The sequence below is a fragment of the Cannabis sativa genome, chromosome 9, assembly GCF_029168945.1.
Source record: "Cannabis sativa cultivar Pink pepper isolate KNU-18-1 chromosome 9, ASM2916894v1, whole genome shotgun sequence".
Taxonomy (NCBI): Eukaryota; Viridiplantae; Streptophyta; class Magnoliopsida; order Rosales; family Cannabaceae; genus Cannabis; species Cannabis sativa.
The window spans coordinates 1525284-1548117 of record NC_083609.1 but is presented as its reverse complement, the minus strand read 5'-3'; the positions used below and the strand labels follow the sequence as shown (position 1 = coordinate 1548117).

At 28.2% G+C, this 22834-nt stretch overlaps 2 protein-coding genes across 3 annotated transcripts; one reads left to right on the top strand and one right to left on the bottom strand.

Moving 5' to 3' along the window:
• Positions 1 to 4791: 4791 nt before the first annotated feature.
• On the bottom strand, positions 4792 to 10062 carry LOC115722375 (uncharacterized). The gene is made up of 9 exons (XM_030651574.2): positions 9569 to 10062; positions 9312 to 9461; positions 8519 to 8674; positions 8272 to 8379; positions 7716 to 7826; positions 7459 to 7572; positions 6902 to 7174; positions 5996 to 6318; positions 4792 to 5575 (listed from the first exon to the last, which is right to left on the bottom strand). Exons 1-9 carry the CDS (start codon positions 10038 to 10040, stop codon positions 4964 to 4966), a joined length of 2319 nt encoding a protein of 772 aa, XP_030507434.2. The 5' UTR covers positions 10041 to 10062; the 3' UTR covers positions 4792 to 4963.
• Positions 10063 to 15137: 5075 nt separating this feature from the next.
• LOC115722476 (high mobility group B protein 15) lies at positions 15138 to 20642 on the top strand. 2 transcript variants are annotated; one of them, XM_030651693.2, is made up of 8 exons: positions 15138 to 15226; positions 15488 to 15553; positions 16157 to 16383; positions 16898 to 16976; positions 18037 to 18196; positions 18279 to 18398; positions 19362 to 19780; positions 19914 to 20642. In XM_030651693.2, the coding sequence occupies exons 3-8, from the start codon at positions 16232 to 16234 to the stop codon at positions 20358 to 20360; spliced, it is 1377 nt and encodes a 458-aa protein (XP_030507553.2). In that variant the 5' UTR covers positions 15138 to 15226; positions 15488 to 15553; positions 16157 to 16231; the 3' UTR covers positions 20361 to 20642. The 2 variants fall into 2 exon arrangements, with proteins under 2 accessions (XP_030507553.2, XP_060959646.1); XM_061103663.1 differs by lacking the exon at positions 15138 to 15226 and having other exon boundaries at positions 15362 to 15553; positions 18315 to 18398.
• The last annotated feature ends 2192 nt before the right edge of the window (positions 20643 to 22834 follow it).

The following is a 22834-nucleotide window of genomic DNA, read 5'->3' as shown; positions in this document are numbered from 1 at the left end:
GAACGATTCATAGTTCCACAATTATCGGGATTTTGTTACGGATGTTACTAATACTTATTATAATAATAAAATATGTAACAATTACACCATTCTATAACAATATTATTAATATTACTATATTATATCTCTAATAAGATGACAACAATAATATAACAAATATATTACACCATAATATAAAATAAATTCACATAATTATTATTGTTATACCCACAATAATAATATGCACAAAATAAATAATTAAATTATCACAAGTATTTAATTATTTACTCAACATTCTCATATGTTTAATAAATTTTCTTAATATGCAAATTAACAAAGTACCGACAAAAGGAAAAAATTTACAAAATTACCCTTTCAAGAAAGAGGATATTACAATTATCCCCTACTTGAAGAAATTTCGTCCTCGAAATTTACTTTTACATTTTCAGTCCACACAACTGTTCCTCTCAAATTATGAATTCCATCATCGAAATTATCTAATTCAATGCAATCAATAGACTACCTGATTCTATGTTTTGTAGCATAATAATTAAGAATGTAGCCCTACACAAAATGATCCAATATATCGTCAACAACTGATGTCATTCATACAGACCACATGTCTTCTATAAATTACATGAACTGCATGTAAGCTAAAGATTGTAAAAGGTATCCTTACACATGCGAACTAGCCAACATCTAGCCTTAGAAGCTCACAAGTTAACATACTCTCATGAATGAGCTACATGCATATCACTATAAGAGAAACATTTACTAATTCATCCAACTAATGAAATAGGAATAAAATTTACTATCAAAATCACTCTCTCTAAGAATAACATAAGGACAAAAATCGCTTAATTTGATTCTCATATATATGTATATATTTTACTCGCTTAATCTTTTCTTCTATTATAACCTTAATGATTAGATTTCCCATTTGATCCAAAATTTAACTTAGTTATTTCTAATAAAATAATAGAGCTTAAAATTATCTATACATTAACACTTAAATAAAAAATATATATATATATATCAAACTTAAGAACGTACCAATAACTATATAAGCCTAATTTATTAAACCTGAAACATACAATCTCGTTAGAAATGCTAATATAACGAATAAACTTGTTTTTATCATGTCATACTCTATTTAATCACAATTCTCTTTGAGATACACTCTTAAACTCCTAATTTATGAAAATAAGTATAACCTATCAAAATCAAACTTAATTTACGTAATATAGCTACACCTTGAAACAATTTTTTTTTTTTTTTTCAAAAGCTATCCCATTGATATAATCCTATCGATGAAATACTAAGACCTATTCTTCTAAACACAAAGAAAATTTTTAATCACACTAAATTCGTACACCCAAGATGTAACGTAGCATAAAACATGCAAAACTAACATGAACCGATTAACTAAAACTTACAGTACAGTGAGTCGAGCTCGTCTCGTGGCAATGAACTTTACATGTTAGGGCTAACCACATTCTTTAGGACCGTATTGCTCTGATACCATATTGTAACGCCCCGATTTCCCGAGACGTCACACTAGCTAGTCCGTTTAAAACCATTTAAGATAAAGACAATAAAAGACTTCTTTAATGAAAAATAACTAAGCATGAGATCTCCTTATTTTTAAAACAAAACATTTATTTATTCATAACTTTAAAATATAAAGCCTTACAAAAACTATTTGAATCATAATCTTAAATAAAATATTTTTAAACCAAAACATCGTGACAATCCCCTAACATGTAATCCATGCCTCGAGCTCGCCACCCTCACTGTATAGTTTTGCCTTTACCTGCACACAGAGTACCCGTGAGCTAACGCCCAGTAAGAAGAGCTATGTAGGACATAACCCCCCAACTAGATAACATAGTCATAAGTATAACAATATCACAACATCAAATCAATTCATACCATACTTGCATACATATAACAACATGTCATATCACACATTATTCTCACATACAATACAACATCATATCACAGTGTAATCTTAATGCATGCGATACTCACACACATAACATATAGTATCTTATCGCACATTGTCCTCATATACGATAATCTACTCCCACTCATGTTGATCAGACATGAAGTGTAACTTGCCCTGCCTTGTGCTGTTCTCACACTCGGCATCCAATAGGGAAATCCCTTATCACAAGTTGTACTCACCCATGGTAGGATAACCTGCAAGTAAACCCATACAAGCAGCCAAAAATATATCCTGCAGTGCTATGCTCACACCGGCAGCAGAAAACCTATCCTATAAGTGCTATCCTCACACAAACATTCAAAAGCCTTATCACTATCACACACCAATAACATTAGCATAAAACAACAATCTACCATAGAATAAAACATGTAAATACAAACCCATAATACAGTTGTATGTTTCAACATACACCCTGTGCACAGATGTCCACTCTTCTTACCTCAGTTGCTAAGTATATCCTTTTCTCTCCCTCGAACCTCTTGCCGAGTTTCTTTGTTGAGAACAAGATCCTAAATCCAATAACACAATAACACTTAAAATATATTCAAGCATAACCTAAGATTAACAATGAAATCTTACGTCAAACTACACAACACGTAGGTTAATTTCACTTGCATGACACACTAAACACAATCATTTATCACTATGATTCACACCAACACATATAATGTACTAAAACGAACATTTTTAACGTAAAATATGAACTCATACAAACACTCTTTACGTGAAATCTCACTAAAATACCATTTATTAACAAAATATACAAATATGTAATTATTTACCAAAATCAGAAGCTAGCATATATCTTAATCATTTATACAGATTATAAAACATATTTAATCTATCAAGAAACACGTACAATTTATTATCCATATTTATGTACTAATTTACACTTAAAACAGTATATAAAATATTAATTATTTAAATAAATAAAATAACAAAACATCTCAACCTAGTCTTAAATTTATTTCCTAGACTAGAATTATATTGTAACATCATATTCACAGTTCCCAAACAGTGAACACAATTTTTAATATTTACTTTATCTAAAACTCAATTAAATAGTTAATTAGTCACAAATAATTATAATAAATACCTACAGCAACTAATAAATTATAAGAACCTTTTTATTTTGTACCATAGATAGTAAATAGCACTACAAAAATACATTTTACTGTTTTAGCATCACTTAACTATTTTTCATAATTAACTTAAGCATTAATTAAGTAAATTCATGAAAAATACCAAAATTGATTAAAAACCGAATCTAACTCTTCTAATACACTTTATAATATGTAATAAGTCATAAATAATTTTCTTTGAATTTTCTAAGCAACCTAAGTATTTTTCATAATTAAAATAAGAAATAACATCAATAATTCATGAAAAATACATAATCATCTGAAAATTCAATCTACCAATTTTATAACAGTTTATATATCATAGTCCATCATATAAAATAAATCTAGATTTTTCTGAGCAACCTAAGTATTTTTCATAATTAATTTAATAAATAACACAAATAATTCATGAAAAATACAAAATCGATCAAAAATCTAATCTATCAATTTTCTAACATTTTATAATCCATATTAAGCCATATAAAATTATTCTAGAATTTTCTGGGAAGCCTAGCTATTTTTCATGATTAATTTATAAAATAAATCAATTAATTCATAATAAATAAAATAATTGCAAGAAAATTCTAAAACTTCATAGCAAACCTAGAAATACCTAAGTAAGATCAAAAATCCAAGAAAATCCAAAAAATAAACCTCAGAAGGTGTTGATCGGAGCTTCGCCGGAGTTACGCCGGCGAGCCCTTCTTCTCCGGCGACGGCGAGCCTCCAACTTCTTATACAATTGCTTTTCACGCATTATTTTGATTGGAAAAGCTTCCTACAGTGCTTAGAACCTCAAGCCGACCATAAATCACCAAATAATACGGTCCAACATCGTTGTCTTCTTCGTTGCCGGTGTACCTTTAAAAATGGAGTCCAACAATGGCAATTTTCGTTCAGGGCTTTAAAGCTTCGATTCTCCACGTCAAAACAGATTCTTGGGGTCCTATAAGCTTAAACACAATGTTCTTTAAACCCAGAAATGGTTCAAGTACGTTTAAATTCGATATTGCTCAAGAACATGCTTGAATGTGCATGAAAATGGTGGATTTCGAAACCTCTGCTCTTAGCCCGTTTGGTCATGACTATTAGCTTCCTTAGATCGTAGAAAAGCTACTCAAAACGATCAAACAAACCCAGAAACTCTCTAAGTGTTTCAAGATCAAAATTTCTCTTTCTCTCTCTAAGTTTCATGTAAATCTATATCGGTCTCTCTCGCTCTCTTTCCAGGACTTCTTCACCTACGAATTTTTTTGGGTCTTTAGGCTTCAAAATAATCGTATAAAAGATCGTAACAAACTCATTTTGTGGAACGATTCATAGTTCCACAATTATCGGGATTTTGTTACGGATGTTACTAATACTTATTATAATAATAAAATATGTAACAATTACACCATTCTATAACAATATTATTAATATTACTATATTATATCTCTAATAAGATGACAACAATAATATAACAAATATATTACACCATAATATAAAATAAATTCACATAATTATTATTGTTATACCCACAATAATAATATGCACAAAATAAATAATTAAATTATCACAAGTATTTAATTATTTACTCAACATTCTCATATGTTTAATAAATTTTCTTAATATGCAAATTAACAAAGTACCGACAAAAGGAAAAAATTTACAAAATTACCCTTTCAAGAAAGAGGATATTACAGTTAACACTAATGACATTGCTATAAAACATTTATTATTATTGCACAAAACCAAAATAGAAGTTTATAACCCCCAAAGAAACAAAATTGTTCATTCATAATTCTCATAACAAACAATTTGCAACAAAATTCCAACTTTAGCACACAACAAAACACCTCTCCAACTTATAGTTTTAGTGTAGAAAAGCCTTGTTACTACGTTGAGGAACCTTTTTGAAGATAGCCCAAATGAGATCAAAGTAGAGAGAAAGCTGAGCAAAAGCGAAATAAGTAATTGGGAAACACAAAGCCGCGTACAAAGGAAACGCAACATACCTTAATTTGTGTGTAAGAATAAAGATATGTCCGTCGCAAAATGAAACCAACATGGATGCTATGGAAGCAAAGAGTGATGTCAAACCGAAGAGAAGCTTTCGAGGCAAGTCCATCGCGAAATCTTTCTCATCATAGCGAGAGGTGAGGATCGAGAGGAAGAATACTAGGGCTGTGATTGAGAAGCAGAGAGCGAGCAATGATGAGATTGAGAAGGCATCAAAGGCGAACACTCCTCTAAAGATAGGAATGCCTGTTTCCTGATTGACCCCACCGGGTATAGTTGTGGAAGTTGTGAATGCAACCGTGGCAATGAGAGCGGCCACGAGGGAACAAGACTCGGATGTCTTGGTTAGCCATTTGCCTCCTTCTTTGATGAGCCCTTTGTGTGTTGTGATGAAGACTTCTTTAGGGGTTTCATGCTTGTTGTTGTAGCGTGGGAAGAATTGTGGTGGCATTGAGTGTTTTACAAACTGTATGAAAAAAATTAAATTTGATTATAATAAATTTTTAATATTAAGAGTAAGTTTTCCAAAAGTTGTTACTTTGTTACAAAGTACGCAAAATGGTAATTTTTTTTTTTACATTTTTTCGAAAAATAATATTGTTTCTACATTACAACAACATAGTATAATGCAACATTAACGTAAAAACAACATAAAAACAATCGTCTCATATTTTTATGAAAATATCTTTTTTCTTTCATCAATTTAATTCAATCCATTCAAATCTAACCCTATTTTCCAATTATGGCCTTGGTTTTTAGATAACTTTTTAGTAGAACTATAATTATAAGTGGGATTTAAGGCATGCATAGAAAAAGTGTTATAAATGAGATTGTAAAGTGTTATAAAAGACCACATATAAGGCATGTAAAAAGTGTTATAATTTACCTTATACCACTTAATTTCCCATTGCATTTGCAAGGCCACACCAGGAATGAGCCAAGGTCTCTGTTCTTTACACTCAGCAGCAAGATGCAAAGCACTATTTCCATCTTTATCGAGTTGGCGAAAAACGCTTTCCTTAAGAATATTACTATGTAGAAGAAGATTATAAACATGTGATTGTCTATTTTCAACAGCCAAAAGCACAACATTCTTGTTATCTGAATCAACATCTTGGATGGCAACTGGAAATTCCTCTAAGATCTTCTCTATCATTTCACTCACTCCCATCTTTGCAGCTATTAGTATTGGTGTATGTTGTTTCCCAACTAATTCACAATTTAATTACAATATTATTATTTTTTTATCAGTTATTAGTACTATGCAGGACGGCTTTGAGATTGGATGGGCCTTGAAAAAAAATGGACTCTTTATTACAAAAATATATAGTATTTTCAAAGGAATAATTACATAAGACACTATTTTTTGTAAAATATTTACATTTTTACGTTCAAAGAATGTTTTCTTGCATTTTTACGGTTTTCCAAAAAATAACACGAAAACAACATAAAATCAACAAGAAAACAACATAAAAGTAACATGAAAATAACAACAAAAAATAACAACAAATGAACAAAATTTCAATATAAAAAGACCGTATTTTATGTAAATAAAATCAAAAAAATCGTAAAAATATTTAAAATTCCATAAAACCGTATTTTTGTTGTTTTTTTTTATTGTTTTTGTGCATTTGTGAAATTAACTCATTTTCAAAACCCACTAAAAAATATTTACTTTTAAAACGAAAATACTTTTTAAGACCTTTGGACTAGGTGGGTCCTTAGCACAGGACTAACCTACCTTAGTCCAAACTCGACTCTAAGTATATTTAGTATTTAAGTACTTACTTACCTGTCTTGTTATGATTTAGCTTTATCTTCTGACTTGATTTCAAGGTTGGATAAGTAGTAAATTTCTTTTCTAAATCAGAAACAATAGAATTCGGGTCAATATTAGGAATTAAAGACTCTTCTTCTCCATGATCATGAGTTTTCTTGTGAGGATCTAATCCAGTGTTGTCATAGAATTTGTAAGAAGTGGTATGTTTAACCAATTCATTCATTGCACATCTAGCCCACATGTGAAGCTCTTTCTTTCTTTGGATTTTCTTTATTCTCCAAATACCTACAAAATAAATGTATACAATATAAATAAACAATACTTAGAAAAATTAATACCCAAATTTATTTCTATACATAACGGTGTTTATTGTAGTCACGGTTAATATTTTATAAAGTTTTGAAAAATTTAAAATAATTTTTTCATCTTAAATTTGAAAACATATAAGAAGTATGTTGTAACTACAATGCAGATTATATGTGAATTGAAACAATATTATAATCGGTATAATTTAATATCAAGTGTTACAATTATTTTTAATGAAAAAATAATGTAATATTAAAACTCACCTATTCCTAGGATGATTAGCAAGGACTTCATTAAAAGCTTCACAAACAACACAATTTTATCATAATTAGGAGGAAAATGACCATTTTCATCCCTTTGTGGTTGGAGAGTATCACCTAAAAAGTGAAGAGAATAATTAGCAAACTATTAACTTAACACTCCAACTAATTATTACATCTTTTTATATATAACAAATATATAAATATATTGTTTTTAATTATTAAAATTCTTCTATATATATAAATATAAATATAGTTACCATGAGAAGAACTTGAACTAGAACTTGAGCTATTTTCCAAAGATGATTGTTCTGTACTGATTTTAGATTCTGAACTCATTACAGGTGTACATATGCTTGGAGTCACCTCATCTGCAATATGATATATATATATATATATATATATATAAATATATATAAATTAGTTCATAAATTGTTCTTTTCTTACAAAATTAACCAATATTATTGATACCCACCATACCACTTTTGTCTTTATAGAGTTAGAAATTATAACTCAAATCTCTTATATAATGATATATATTATAGTTATTGTAAATATTTGGCAAATTTTTGAAACATTTCGATTAATAATTAATAAAGAGGGTTCGAACATTAAATTGTAATTTTGAATTTTGATATAATAAATGATTAAGAATTTTTTAAAAATTAATATAATATAATGTAAATTGTTATGTAAAAAATAAAATTATAATTACTTCAAATACTAAAAAAGAAACATAAGAGTAACCTTTATATTATATAATTGCTCCATATATATAAACATCATTATTAATAATGAGATTATAAATATTGTTACCTTGATTTTCTTCATCACCTTTCTTTCTTTCCTTATTCACTTGAGAATCAGATTTATGATACAATCCACACAAAGAAAATATCCATTTCTTCATTAACAATTTATCAACTACAAATAAAAAAATATATGTGGTTAATTAAAAAAAAAAAAAAAGAAACAAAACCAATTTTCTAATTAACAAAAGCAAAAGTATAGTGGAATCTTTGAAAAAATATTTATGTAGTCATGTTCTAATTAATTCACCTACATAAAACTTGAAACACCAATAACACTAATCCAAAAAAGTTTATGCAAGCCTTGTAATTTTCAGGATAATTTAGAGATTCTATTCTTCTTTTTGTTTTCTTTGCAATATATGCTTCAACATCATGTGATTCCTCCTTAAGCTCATCCACAACCAAGCCTGCACATAAATATAAAAATGAAAATTAAATTAATATTTCGATGTGGAACATTTCTATATGTTTCTCAAGATGGTGGTTATTTTTTAGCACTAATTTTGATCTCTAGATCTCTAACTGTTTTTTTTCGGCTCACTATCTGATTTAAACCAAGCACTAGTTTGAGCTATTGGGCTAGGATACTATGAAAGTTTTCGATTTTAAAATAAAGGTGTAGAGTGTATCGAAAAATAAAAAAGTTAAAAGGGTATGGTAACACAAATGAGATAAAAATATATTTAATTTTAAAATTTTCCTGAATATGGTGGCTATTTTTTAACACTAATTTTGATCTACATCTCTAACAATTTATTTTGGCTCACTATTTGGTTAGGATACTATGAAAGTGTTCGATTTTAAGATGAAGGTGTAGAGTGTAGAAAAATAAAAAAGTTAAATAGAATAGATTTTCAAGCACTAAAATTGAATTGGATTTCTACTATATTTTAACTTAGTACTCATTTTAGGTATTAGGTTATATGATAACATTCAAAAATAAAAAATAAAAATTATAATGAGTGAAATAGCTCATGAACTAATGTATTTATGTATTTATGAAAGAAATGATGAAAATATTTGGTAAAAAATAGAAACTCATACTATGGTATATGATTCGATCGAAGAGGCCAAGACGAGTACTACTATGAAATGCATTAGGTTTACTAGCAAGAATGTGAAGAGGAGTTAAACCATTCTCATTTATAGCATCAGCAAGATTAGGATGAGAATTCATTATACACATTGCCAAACCTACACAAAAAATCATAACAAAATTTATGACTAAAAATTTCTATTGATTTATTAGACCAATAATTATTAGTTGATAATTTGTGACACACAAAAATATTATTACTTACTGAAATATTCACCAGAAATGGCAGCATGAAGAATGGTATCACCATTATTTCTTCTCACAAGAGATTCTTCTTTGTCTTTAGAATAAAGGTAAAGAAAAGTGTCTTTCTTACCATTAAGAGCTGCCAAGAAAACAGGAGTCTCACCATTGTGATTTCGAATGGCGATTAGGTTTGGGTTTTTCTTAATCATGTTTGTGCAAACAACTAAGTTTCCAAGCGCGGCTGCAATATGTAGAGCTGTGTTTCCTCTTGCGTTTTCAACCTCCAAAATACTATTTTTCGAAACCCTAACCAATTCAACTGCTGTCTCGGTTTGTCCAACTGAAATCGCTATGTGTAACACAGTGTCTTCTAATATAGTAATCTTTGCTTTTTGTGCTTCTTGGCTCTTCTTGTATATTATCAAAACCTCTTCCCATTGCCCTTTCATGGCATATGAAAATAAGTCATTCACTTCTTTTCTTGAAGGCATATTTGATATCTTTCTTTGTGATTTTTTTTCTATAACACAAAGTAAACTAAGACTTTATTTATTATGCTCATAAGAACTAATCATGTGCTCTTTGTGTTTAAATAGCTTTACTACACTTTCATTACTTCTATATAAAGCTATCATCTCATTTTTAATATTATGTTTTCTTTAAATATTGATTCTAAATTTTTTAGAGAATTGGTAAATTAATAATAGAAAAAAAAAATAGTACCTTAAGCTCAAATTTAATCGATAATAAGCTTAAAAATTGTTGGATTTTCGATGCAAATCTTTGTGGCGGACTTTAGTTAATGAGAAGTGAGAAAAATAAGAAATAACATAAAAGTTTTATTTATTTACTTTGAAATGGAAAAGTTTTATTTTTTATCATTACACAAAATTAAATATTTTATTTGTAATTAAAGTGAGAAGTGAACTCATATTAAAACAAAATGCCCTACATGAAGAATTTAGTCAAGTACAATGTAGCAACATATTGTGTAACAAGGTATAAAAGCAAAGATTTTATTACATAAAATTTCAAATTAGATAAAGAGGGCCCTTTTATTTTTTTATTTTTTGCCTTCTTCTTCAAGTCATCCATTTTATTCTCCTACTTTTTATGTTGATTCTCAAACTTAGTAAGCAAACAAACTTTTTTGTTTTCTCCACATTACAAAAACTATCTTTGTTAATTTTTTATCACACTATCCTAGGACAAATCTAACTAAAGACATCAATATCTACAAGTAAGATTCCCACCTTATATGTATTCATCTTTTCTTTAACTTTTTTTAGATTCTACAAATGATTATTTGGATTTATGCATTTCTTTTAATTCTTTAACCGTTAGATTAAAATAATTAATATTTTGTCATCTCAATTTATAATACTACTAGATTGTGCTCTTTAAAATATACAGTTTGTTAATATTTTCTCTTAAATTTTTATATTTATAAAAATTTAATTATTTTGTTAAGTTTCATCTCATTTTATCGTTGAAATATTGAAATATTGATGTATCTTTGTAAATTAATAACTTTACCCTTAAACTTAAATAACAATCAAATTCTACCCCCTCTAAATAAAAATTATGAAAATTCAACATTTCTTTTATAATTTTTAAAAAATTATATCAAATCTTAAAAATAAGAAAAAAAAAATCATTTTGAAGGATTAAAAAACTGAAAAAAGAAACCAAAATTTTAAACCAATTAGCGATTTAAAAATTAATTCTTTTTTATAAAAATATTCATTTAGATATAAAAAAAATTATACATTAAAAATTCAATTTTTATAGAAACTTAATTTTATGAAACAAACTTCAATCTATTTTTTTTTTTTTCAAAAATCTTGATTTGCTTAAATAAACATATATAATATTTTTTAGTTTATTTTTTTTTTAATAATTTATATTTTTATTTGATTTTTTCTTCACAAAAACTTTGTCCGTTTATTTATTAGATTTTTAATAATTCTTGTTTGAATTTTTAAGATATGTGTTTGTAAATAAAATAAGGTTTGAATATAATTTTTTAGGAACAATTTAGATTTTTTTTAAGTTAACTTATTTTTTTTTATTAATTTAATAATTTGATCACATTTTTTTAATAATTTTTTTGTTCATTTTTTAAGAATTATTATTAAAATTAAAATTAATTCTTTCAATAAAAATGGGCAAAATTTAGTGTTCATCAAAGTTTAGAAAATATATATATATTAATAATTAACAATAAAAACCTAATAAAAAGGGAACAATCTAGTAGTGTCAAAAGTAAGGGGACAAAATAATAATTATTCTTAGATTAATGGTTGTTTTGAATTGATCAAATCACACAAAATCTAAACGAGATTCATTAAGTTTTGCTTTAAATAATTAAGTATATATATAAGCTAGCTAATAATTAATTGGCTCTACTAGTTAATTATAACTTGTGGCTCAAGCAAGTAATTTTATGTTTATTTTCAAGCCAATAAACAAATAAATAAAAAATTATTGTATGAAATTTGTATGATACAAAAGCATAGTAGGTCCTATCTTCTCAAAACATACTTAAAAAGATTAATTAATTTCATTAATCCAAAGAATTATTCTATATAACATTCTTTTCTTCATTCTTGTCTTTCTTTTAATTCTTTTTGTCTTTTACTTTTTTTTTTTGTCCACAAACACTCGAACATGCTAGCCAGCTATATAAATTTAAAATAGTTACTTAGTCAAAAGAATATAGAAATTGAACTACTTATTAGAGAATAGAGTGTAGAGAAGAAATTAGAGTGAGTTGTAGATAGATTATTGTTCTAATTCTTGATTAGGTGATTTATTCATATTTGTTGTGTTTATTATATGTTTAAGTTTGATCACCTCGAGCATGATTTATGATTTTAATGTAAATTTTGAAAAATAAATATTATTAGTATAATCTAAATGAATAAACATAAAGTAAAATGGAAGTATTTGCATATGTAATTTTTAAATTATTGCTTAATGTAAATTATTTGTTGAACTATTTCAGAGATGCATGCAGTAGTTGGATTGCAATTTAGTAACTTTATTATTTGAAAAGAATTTAAGTGATTTTTATCACAATTGGGTAATTGAAGCAATTGAAATCAGTTCCTTAATTTTACATCTATTGATTAAAACCCTTTTATTTCTTATTTTATTTTTCTACATTACCAATTTTTATTTTACCAAAGATATCGAAAAGTCCAATTTGGTTAGTACTTAGTTACAATTCTCTTGGATTCGATCTCACTCGTGTGAGTGACTACTTAAATGATACGTATATTTGCGTGTATAAAAAAAATCTACAACATGATGTGTTAAAGTTTTGTGTCTTAAGTAAAACTCATTTTCAATGTAATCTTATTTACTATCAATAAAGATATGAAATTATATTTTAGCTTTGTCTATTGCTTTGTTCACATGATTATATGTTTAATATATAAATTCTATTAAATCTTAAACATATAGTTATTCACAATTATAGTATTGTCGCCACAATAAAAAATAATTGTGATTATATATATGTTCAAACTTATTAAGTCTTAAGATTAATTAGTGCGCTATATTTACACTAACATGATAATCGATAATGTGGTTTACTTACACTTAGGCAAGTTGAATGTCTTTTCTAGGGCATTAGTGAAATAAATTTGTATTGGATGTATATTGTTTACATTAGACTGTAGCGATATTGACAGTAAAATTGATATTATAAACTTACCATTATATCTATTATGAGTTTATATCACTTAGTTGATCTTAGATCAAGTTGATCTCTCAATCCGATATGGTTAAACTTTAAGTTAATTGTATTACTTGAGTTCTTTGACTTGTTCATTATTAGCTTAACCTTAAGGTCTAGCTCATACTTACATCTTGGGAACTTGATAGTTCAATTGAGTGGGAGTGTTAATGTTATATGTGTTACTGGATAAGTGACATGTGTGCTTTCAAAGTCCCAAATCAACTCACAAGCCCATTCACCAAGCTCAAACCAACTAGTGGGTCAGCCCACAACCAGAGTCGAACTACAATTCCATCTTTAGCTGTAATTATGCCTCGGCAAAGCCAGACCTTTTGGTTCTAGAAGCATGACTCTCGCTTAGAGAAATGAAGACTCAAAAAATGCAGTCGGATATCCTCAGGGGTGATCTCGGGAGAGTAGTCGAAGATGCATCCAAGAGTAGTCCTACGTGTCACCCCACTGATACCAAATCCCAACGAATCAAGAGTTTGCCACTGTGTCAGACTTGGGAAAGGTGCACAACAAAAAAGAAACCCACCTTTCATATAACGTCCACTACTTTTGACATTTACTGTACACGATCAGTGGCACATGACCGCCAGCCAACATCAGACTGTACAGACAACAAAAAACCTCCAATTTGGGCATCACCTACTCGACTCAATGTCAATATTATACATTATAATGTATTTTACCCCATTAGTGAGTTTATTTCACATTCAAACCCTAGCGGGTCTGAATTCACCTAAGAACCCCTCCAACCTATAAATAGGGTTTTCACCCTTTGTGCAAAGTGTTACGAATTTTCGCCACACACTCTAGTTAGAATTTTGGCAAGAACACTTGTGTAAAATAATTCATAGCCAAAGAGCTCCATGATATTGACTCGTGAACTAAGCTCATTAACGCCCCAACCACGTAAAAATATTTATCTTCTTTACCTTTTAATTATATATATTTATCATTTGAAATTCCAATACAATAAGATATATATTTTCATTTTTTATTTGTTGGGTTGAAGAAATTTTAAAAAATTCTAATATAATTTGGATAGATTAGGCTACAAGCATTGAAAAGAATTCAAAGAGAATTAATGCAAGCTCTTAGACTAAATCAAAAAGGAAAAAAAAAATGTAAAAAATGTATACAATATGAGGATTAAAATTAATCAATCATAATACCATTTTTTTTTAATAAAGTTGTATATTTATATTAAAATGCTTTTGTTACGGCACCCATATCTCTATTATACATCATAACCTCTTATTTTTTTTTTGGTCTATTTATCTATTTAGGTTAATATTTTTCAACCTATTTGTGCCCTTCTACCGGAAAAGTCAAATGTAAAGCTAATATTAATTTTTATTTTTATTCTTTTAAAAAAATAAAAAATAAAATGCATACTTTTCACCTTCTATTACTATTTACCCATTTATTAGTTTTTTTATATGGCTATTTACTCATTAAATAGTAATATTTATTTACCATGCATATGCATGAACCTCAATAAAATAGTTACTATGAATATAGATCAATAAAATTCAATTTTATTATTTTCCTATATTTGGCCAATTTTGTATGGTCACCCATTAAATTTTTAAGCTCAATTAAATACCAAACAACCCTTCATTATCTCCACATATAGTAATTTATTTAATGAATATTTATTTAAAATTTAATATCTCCACATATAGTATTTATTTATGGGACAAAATTAAATTGTTGTATTTTAAGCATTAATTATTCAAAAATACATTTCCACCATTCAAAAAAGATAATTTTTTTAACAAAAATACAAATGAAATAAATAAATAATAAATATAACCTTCTTCCCCTATGTTTGTTCCTTATTAATATGCATGGTGTTATTTGTTTTTGTTTAAGCTTTTTTTCTTTGTTAATGTCACTCTTTTCTCTATCACACATTGTTGGGTGAGTTTTTTTTTTTTAATTTATTTCTATCTTATTATTATTATTATTATTATTATTATTATTATTATTTTTAGTTATTAATGAAAGCTTTGTTATTGCTGACATTTCTTCATCTGGGTTCCCTGCATTTCATTTCTATTATATGTTATATTATACATACATATATATACATAATGCCATAATAAATACATTAATAATAATAATAATGAAAAAGGTACAATTTTTCTAAAGTGGGTAATTCATATATTTTATTCTTCTTAGGCCTCCATTGAAGGACAGTTCAGATTTGAAAATTCAAAGGATTATTGGTTCTTTTTTTGGGCAAAGGTGAGATTTTTGAGAAACCCCATGTATTGATTGATGGACATTTACATTATTACTACCCCACCAAACTATAAAACCATTGTTTTATACATAAAGTTTGCTTTTTTATTGTTCTGCAAAACCTGTCAGGGAAGAAGAAGAAGAAATAATAATAATAATAATAAAAGCATTGGACTTTGTTATAGACATAGACATATGTATTTGCATGTACAGTTTTGTTTTGTGAACCCATATTAGGAATGTCAGAGAAAGATTATAGGCCTGTATTAATCAGAAGGACTTTTTGTATCTGGGTCTTAATTGCTAAAGTTTGAATCTTTTTTCTTTTTTCATTAAGTAAAAGCCTTGTTAGTGTTTGACAAAAGGTCTCTGATAATGATATTGATGTATTGTTCATCATCCTCATCATTCTGTTGTTGTTGTAATAACCTCAGTACTCTGAAGAGAATTCATGGCTATTATGACAGCTTTATTACTTCTGTACTCTTTGCTACTTTTCTTGGGTTTTGATTCTCTTCTTCCCTTGTTTATTGGGACTTTTCCTTTTCTTTTCTTCTTACCCTTTTATTTGTATTAATGTTGGTTTGTTTTGTTTTGTTTTTTCAGTGTTTTTTAGTACATTTGGTTAATGGTTGAGGAAAAGTATAAAGGAGAGATTTTTGAAGGAGGTTTGGCCTTGCCATGGCATCAACTTCTAGTGGTAACAAAATAAATACTTCTTTGCCTTTGATTGTTAGAGAAGATGTTGTTAGGTATGAAGATGTTGCAGTTGATCAAAAACTCTTTATGGATACTTTGGAGAAACTTCATTCCTCTAATGGAACTAAGTTCATGTAAATCTCATTTCACTTTCTTTTATTTTTGCTACTTTGAGATGTGGATGAAGTTGACTTTGGATTTGTTGGTTAAGTATGTATATGTTGACTTTTCTAAAACATTTAGTATGATTGACTATGTTTTTACAAAGTTACTTATGTTTGAATAGTCTTTTCCTTTTTTTATTATTATTATTTATTGAATTCACTCTCAAACTCATACATGCTTATCAAAACATGAACCACATAATTTAACATAGTATGAGAATTTTCCACAAAACATGTTAAAATAGTTTTGTGGAGAGAAATTTGAGTTTTCAAGCCTAACATGCTTAGGGGATTTCAAAATCCAAAAATCCCTTTGAAAGTTTGTTTTCATAACACATTTAAGAATTATTTTCACTTCTATTAGTGTTTAAGTACCATGTTCTTATTCTTTTTCTAAAGACTTTTATGCTTAGCTTGTTGAGTTTCTCATTCTCTCCCTTATTTTGACATTTTCTATTGTTTTATGTGCATGTTATTTCTCTAGGATTCCAGTCATAGGTGGGAAAGATCTTGATCTGCATAAACTTTTTCTCGAGGTAACTTCGCGAGGCGGTATTGACAAGGTAAGGAAATTCTTTATTTTGTGTTCTTTATTAGGAGTTGTGTAGACTTTTTAGAGTTAAAAGGTTCAAATTCTTTCTAGGTAACTACATGGCATTTGCTATAGTTTTCTAATCCTTAGTATCAAGGATTTTGTTAAACACAACTTTTGAATTACATAAAACAATTGATAATTCGAACTAATAACCAGAGTCGGCCTTGAGTTGATTTGAGCGTTAGGAAACATATATTTTTTGGGCCCTCTTGTTATAAAAATAAATGGTACTTTAAATTTTTTTTTTAAAAAAATATTTAAATTTATTAAAAGATATTTTTTTTATTTGGACCCTTAGGATGAGCGGGGCCTAACCCGCCTTAGCTTAGGATCGACCCTGCTAATAACTCATAACATGAAACAAAATGCTAGTAACTAAGACTAAAATGTTCAAGCAAAATGTATTTAGACATTCAAACATGGCATAAACTTTCTCTCATGTAAGTATTTAATTTCTACTACTAGAAGGTTAAACCTTACTATCCTAGAATAGATTGAAGAATGGTCATATCTCATAACTCTATCATCATAATCCTTTTTTTTTTCTTAATCTTTTCAACTATATTATTATTTTCAAAATTTTTGCTCTCAAGATCTATGTCCTAAGCTCATTTTTAATAATATAAAAGTATTTCTAGCCACATTAAAAAATTTTGCACTTAAAAACAAAATATAGATTCTTCCCAATTTAGACCAAACTTGATTGTACCTTATTTTCCTCGACGAAATTACTTGAGTTTGTTCAGTGACAGTGTTTTTCAGTCAATCACATCTGATTAAGACGAGACCCCGAAAATGTAATTTGTCACATGTCATTGTTCTTTCTAAAATCCCCATCTCCTAACTTTCCCTTTTTCTTTTCACTAATTTATTAGTACTTTTTTTAAGGGAAAAAAACTATGTTTGTTAATGAATTGCAGCTGTTTAAAATGGAAGATTTCTGTTTTTAACTTTGGAAATTGCTTCATTATATTACCAATTCAAATTCAATACATTGCTACTTATTTTCTATAAAAAAATGTTTACAGATTAGTAATGACAGAAGATGGAAAGAAGTAACTGCGGTTTTCAACTTTCCCTCCACAGCTACAAACGCTTCATTCGTGCTGCGAAAGTACTACAATTCACTGCTACGAAACTATGAACAAATTTACTACTTCAATGCAAAATCAACTCCTTTCTGTGGTGGTAAGAATGTAGAAACAAATAGCTTAATCATAATGAGCACTTCATCGCTGTTCGGTTTCTTGACTAAACATTTTCATTGCAGATACTAAACATATTTCATCCATAATGCCCGTTTCAGCTCAACGTGCAGAATCACAATCACCAAAATTCCAAATTCCTATGTTCCAGCAAGCGCGTTCAAATGAGGCCGAATTTTCTGAAGGTTGTCTTTTTATTTTAAACTTATCTGATGAAGATTTTTGTGTAGTGTTGTGTTATTATGAATGATTTTTTATGCATTACCATCTTCCTTATAGCCAACTACTATAGATTGTATCACCCGAAAAGGGTAGTTTAAATGGTCAGGCATGTAGTTTGCTCCCAATAGGTCTAAGATTCGAGTCTCTTCTTGGTACCTACATAACAACAATTGCTATAGTTTCTTAGTCTCGAAATATTATAGGGTTAGACGAGAATTCTAGTTTCAGAAAACTACTATAGATAGAATCCATGAAATTACTCGAGAGGGGTAGCTTCAGTGACGGACCCATAATTTTTACTTTGTGGGAGCTTATTTATTATAAAAAATATTTATAGCTACATTATAATAACTCTTACTAAATTTATTTAATTTTGTGGGGGCTTTTCTACTATTTTAGCTTATAATTATTAAATTAGAAAATTTACATTTAATTTTTTAAAAGACAATATTTTTGTTAGTGGGGCCTATAGCCCCCACATCAATCTTAATGGGTCCGTCCCTGGGTAGCTTAAATGGTCAGGCATGTACTTTGCTTCCAATAGGTCTAAGATTCGAGTCTCTTCTTGTTACCTACATAACAACAATTGTTATAGTTTTTTAGTCTCCAAATATTATAGGGTTAGGCGGGAATCCTAGTTTCAAAAAACTACTATAGATAGAATCCATGAAATTACCCGAGAGGGGTAGCTCAAATGGTCAGGCATGTAGTTTGCTCCCAGTAGGTCTAAGATTCGAGTCTTTGTTGGGTACCTACATAACAATCGTTATAGTTTCTTAGTCTTCGAATATTGTAGGGTTAGACGAGGCAAAATCCATGAAATTTCGAGTGTTAAGCTACTTTGATTGAGTAAAATGCAGGATTCAATTTATCTGTGTGATACTTATGAATTATGTTTTTTGTTTTCATGAAATTGTCCAATGCAGCAAGAACACCATCCTCATCAGCTTTTTCTAATGTAACCGGTGTCATTGATGGTAAGTTCGAAAGTGGATATCTTGTATCCGTTGTCATAGGCTCCAAGCGTCTAAAAGGCGTGCTCTACGAGTCTCCACACAATCCATCTCCAATGCAAATACCACGACGAGTAGTAAATCAACCAACATCCAACAAAAATGACAATGCAGCTGAATCTGTTGTGCCTGTTGTTCGCCGACGTAGACGCAGGAAGAAATGTGAGATCAAAAGGAGGGATCCCGCTCATCCAAAACCGAACAGAAGTGGTTACAATTTCTTCTTTGCAGAACAGCACGCGAAATTGAAACCACTTCACCCCGGTAAAGACAGAGAGATTAGTAGAATGATTGGCGAATCATGGAACAAGTTAAATGAAACCGAGAAAGCTGTAAGGAACATTATCCAATCGAGCATAATTCTAATTTTTTTTTCTATCACATGAGCAATGTGGGACAAAACACACAAAGAAGTCTTTTTCGAGAGAAAGAAAGACCGACGAATTAACATGGACTTTTTTGCAGGTGTATCAAGAGAAAGCTGTGAAAGACAAGGAAAGATATAGAAGAGAAATGGAAGGTTATAGGGAAAGATTAAGAACAGGTCAAGTGATCAGTCATGCAATTCCTCTTCAACAACGATTCCCCGAGCCTCGTGCTACTATCACTACTACTGCTGCTGCTGCTGCTAGTACTGTGGAAGTAAATGCAAATATTAATGATGAGACTGAGTGTGGAGAGTCTCAAACTTTAGGGAATGAGAGTTGTTCAAGTAAAAGTGATTCTGAAGTTGATGTAGAAGAATTTCAAGAGATAGTAATGGATACTAATTCTAATATCATTGGCATTGGGAAGATTACTCATGATCATGATCATGGTCATGATCATGATGAGCTGAAGAATACTCATGATGATGACAAAGCTGCTGAGATTAAAGATCTAAACTTTGGACTCAAAGAGAAGGAGACATAGAAGGAAGAAGAATTTCATAGATTTTTATCAACTAAGTTTAAATTTTTCTTTTTCTTTTTTTGGCATTTAATATTATAGCTTTAATTAGATATTTAGATATATGACACAATGAAGAAGTAACCCTTCTTCTTCTTCTTCATTAGGTGTAAGTAAAGGTGGTTTATTGTCACAATTGGAGGAAAAGTTTTAGAAGACCTCAATTTTGTAGTGACAAGTTTTGGTATGTACTTGGTACTATGGTCTAATTATAGTAATGGATAAGTTTCTTTTTTCTATTAGCAATTTTATTGAGCTAAATGATTGGTAATGTTATTTGGTAACTAACTAGTTTGGATGTTCAATCTCTAAGGTTTATTTTGCAACTACTTTTAATTTAGTTTATGAGGAAGCTCTTTCTCAAAAAGAGTTCTAATAATACGGCATAAGTATCTAAAGTTTTAAGTTCGTAAACGTCATAAATTCAATGTTTATTTTTAGCGGTATTAAGTATCCATTGTAAAATTGTAATTTTTCTTTAATTTTGTCAGTACAGACTCCGTTTTGAATTTATTAAAAGAACATTTGGAAGTAACTAATATTGCATGTTTTTGTCTACACCCAATGATTTAAAATTTGGGCTTTATATGTGTCATGTTTAAGGCAATAACATAATAATTAGAGAAAAATTACAGTTTTATAAATATTGGGTACTTATGCTGCTAAAAATAAACATTAGGTTTATACTACTTATAAACTTAAAACTTTTAAGTACTTATGCCACTATTTACTTTAATAATAATTACAAGGTATTATGTTGTTGTTGTTGGTGCAATTTAATATTGAATCTTATTTATTCTATTTAAATAATAATTATTTCGCATTTACTTATAATATTTAAGTCTCAATACGACACAAACACAACCCATAAACACGAACTCCAAATGTGAAGAAATTAATAGAAAAACAAAGAAAAAAGAATAATGACATAAAAGATTGTGTCAATTTTAATGAAAGCTGTAAAAAAGGAAGTGAGTTATTGATGTGGTCCTACTCCTACTCATACTAAAGTGCATGCTATACTTAATTAATTAACTATTAAGACCTATGACTGTAAATTGATGATAATTGTCCTCTATACTCTCTACTTCTCTTGTTTAATTAATATTTTGAATTGACATCTTCATCCACATGAACCATCATGTATAAATGCACAATGCAAACATCTCATTCTACTACTAATTTGATTAAATAATAAGTTTTATATATTTTAATTTAATAACTATAATAAAATATCGTTAATTATTTAAAAAACACTACACATAGTAATAATAATGCTCTAAGTAAATACTAAACAATATTCTAAAGCGCTCAACACCCTATATCCACTGCCTTTGAGACAGTAATGATAGTCGAGGATTGTATTCCAGCCCTCTCAGTTTGTTATTTTTTTTTTCAAAATATTATGTAATTATCCAAAATTATATTTAGCACTCTCCACAATTTCAATTTTTTAATATATTAATTTGAGAGAAATAATTTTTATATATATTATGATAAGATTCAATACATTTATATTTAAATGAATGTAATTTAAATTATGTTGAACATACTATTTAATTATACCAAACCAACAACAATATTAATATGTCACTTACCCCTAAAGCCTAATACCAATGATGTAGAACTTACCATCAATGAAATTTATAATATTTTTTTTCTTTTCTTTTTATTAAATATATATATATATATTAATATTAATAATAATAACAACGTAAATCAACAAAAATTACAATTTTTTTTTTTTTGGAGAAAAATGGCCTCAAACAACACCTAAAGAGCAAAATTGTCTAAAGAGACAGAACTAAAAATATACATATTTTTTAATAATTTTTAAAAATATTATTTATTGTTATAAAAAAAATAATCTTTTTTAAGATCCAAATTAACTCAGGACGAGCCCTAAGCCCACAAATACTACATCAAAAGCAAGGTGAAATTCACCTAATTTTAGTATTAAATCACTTTTATTCAACACTACTAAAAGTGTGTACTTCTAATTTTAATATTGAGAAAAATTAAAATTACTTTGACAAATGGAATGAGTATATTGTCAAAAGTTTTTTAATTATTAAAAGAAATAGTTATATTCTCATTTTTACATTAATCTCTTATTTAAGTATGAAGATATACATGTTAAATGAATAATAGTGAAAATGTGTATATATATATATATTGTTTTTGTATTTCTTAAATTTAGTAGAACTTATCTTGATTATCATCAATGATGATGCCAATCCAAAAATTGACCGGGCCAATATATACAACAAAATTATTTATTTTTATCTAATTATTTTTCATGTGTAATTTTTGAAAAATAAAAAAATTAGAGGGTAGGCAACCCTTTGGTCCTCTTATCTTTATCATTGATTATTATAATTATTTTTTAATATTAAATTTAAGATAATTAAAAAAAATTCCTTTCAAATTTTGACATA

Bases quoted from the DNA above. Each gene is read 5' to 3' on its own strand.
- LOC115722375 (XM_030651574.2), bottom strand. From the start codon at position 10,040: ATGCCTTCAAGAAAAGAAGTGAATGACTTATTTTCATATGCCATGAAA. The intron at 8,675-9,311 runs GTATGAGTTTCT...ATTTATGTGCAG, and splicing joins CGATCGAATCATATACCATA to GCTTGGTTGTGGATGAGCTT. The intron at 7,827-8,271 runs GTAACAATATTT...ATCATATTGCAG, and splicing joins AGGTGATGAAGAAAATCAAG to ATGAGGTGACTCCAAGCATA.
- LOC115722476 (XM_030651693.2), top strand. From the start codon at position 16,232: ATGGCATCAACTTCTAGTGGTAACAAAATAAATACTTCTTTGCCTTTG. The intron at 16,977-18,036 runs GTAAGGAAATTC...AAATGTTTACAG, and splicing joins CGCGAGGCGGTATTGACAAG to ATTAGTAATGACAGAAGATG. The intron at 18,399-19,361 runs GTTGTCTTTTTA...TGTCCAATGCAG, and splicing joins TGAGGCCGAATTTTCTGAAG to CAAGAACACCATCCTCATCA.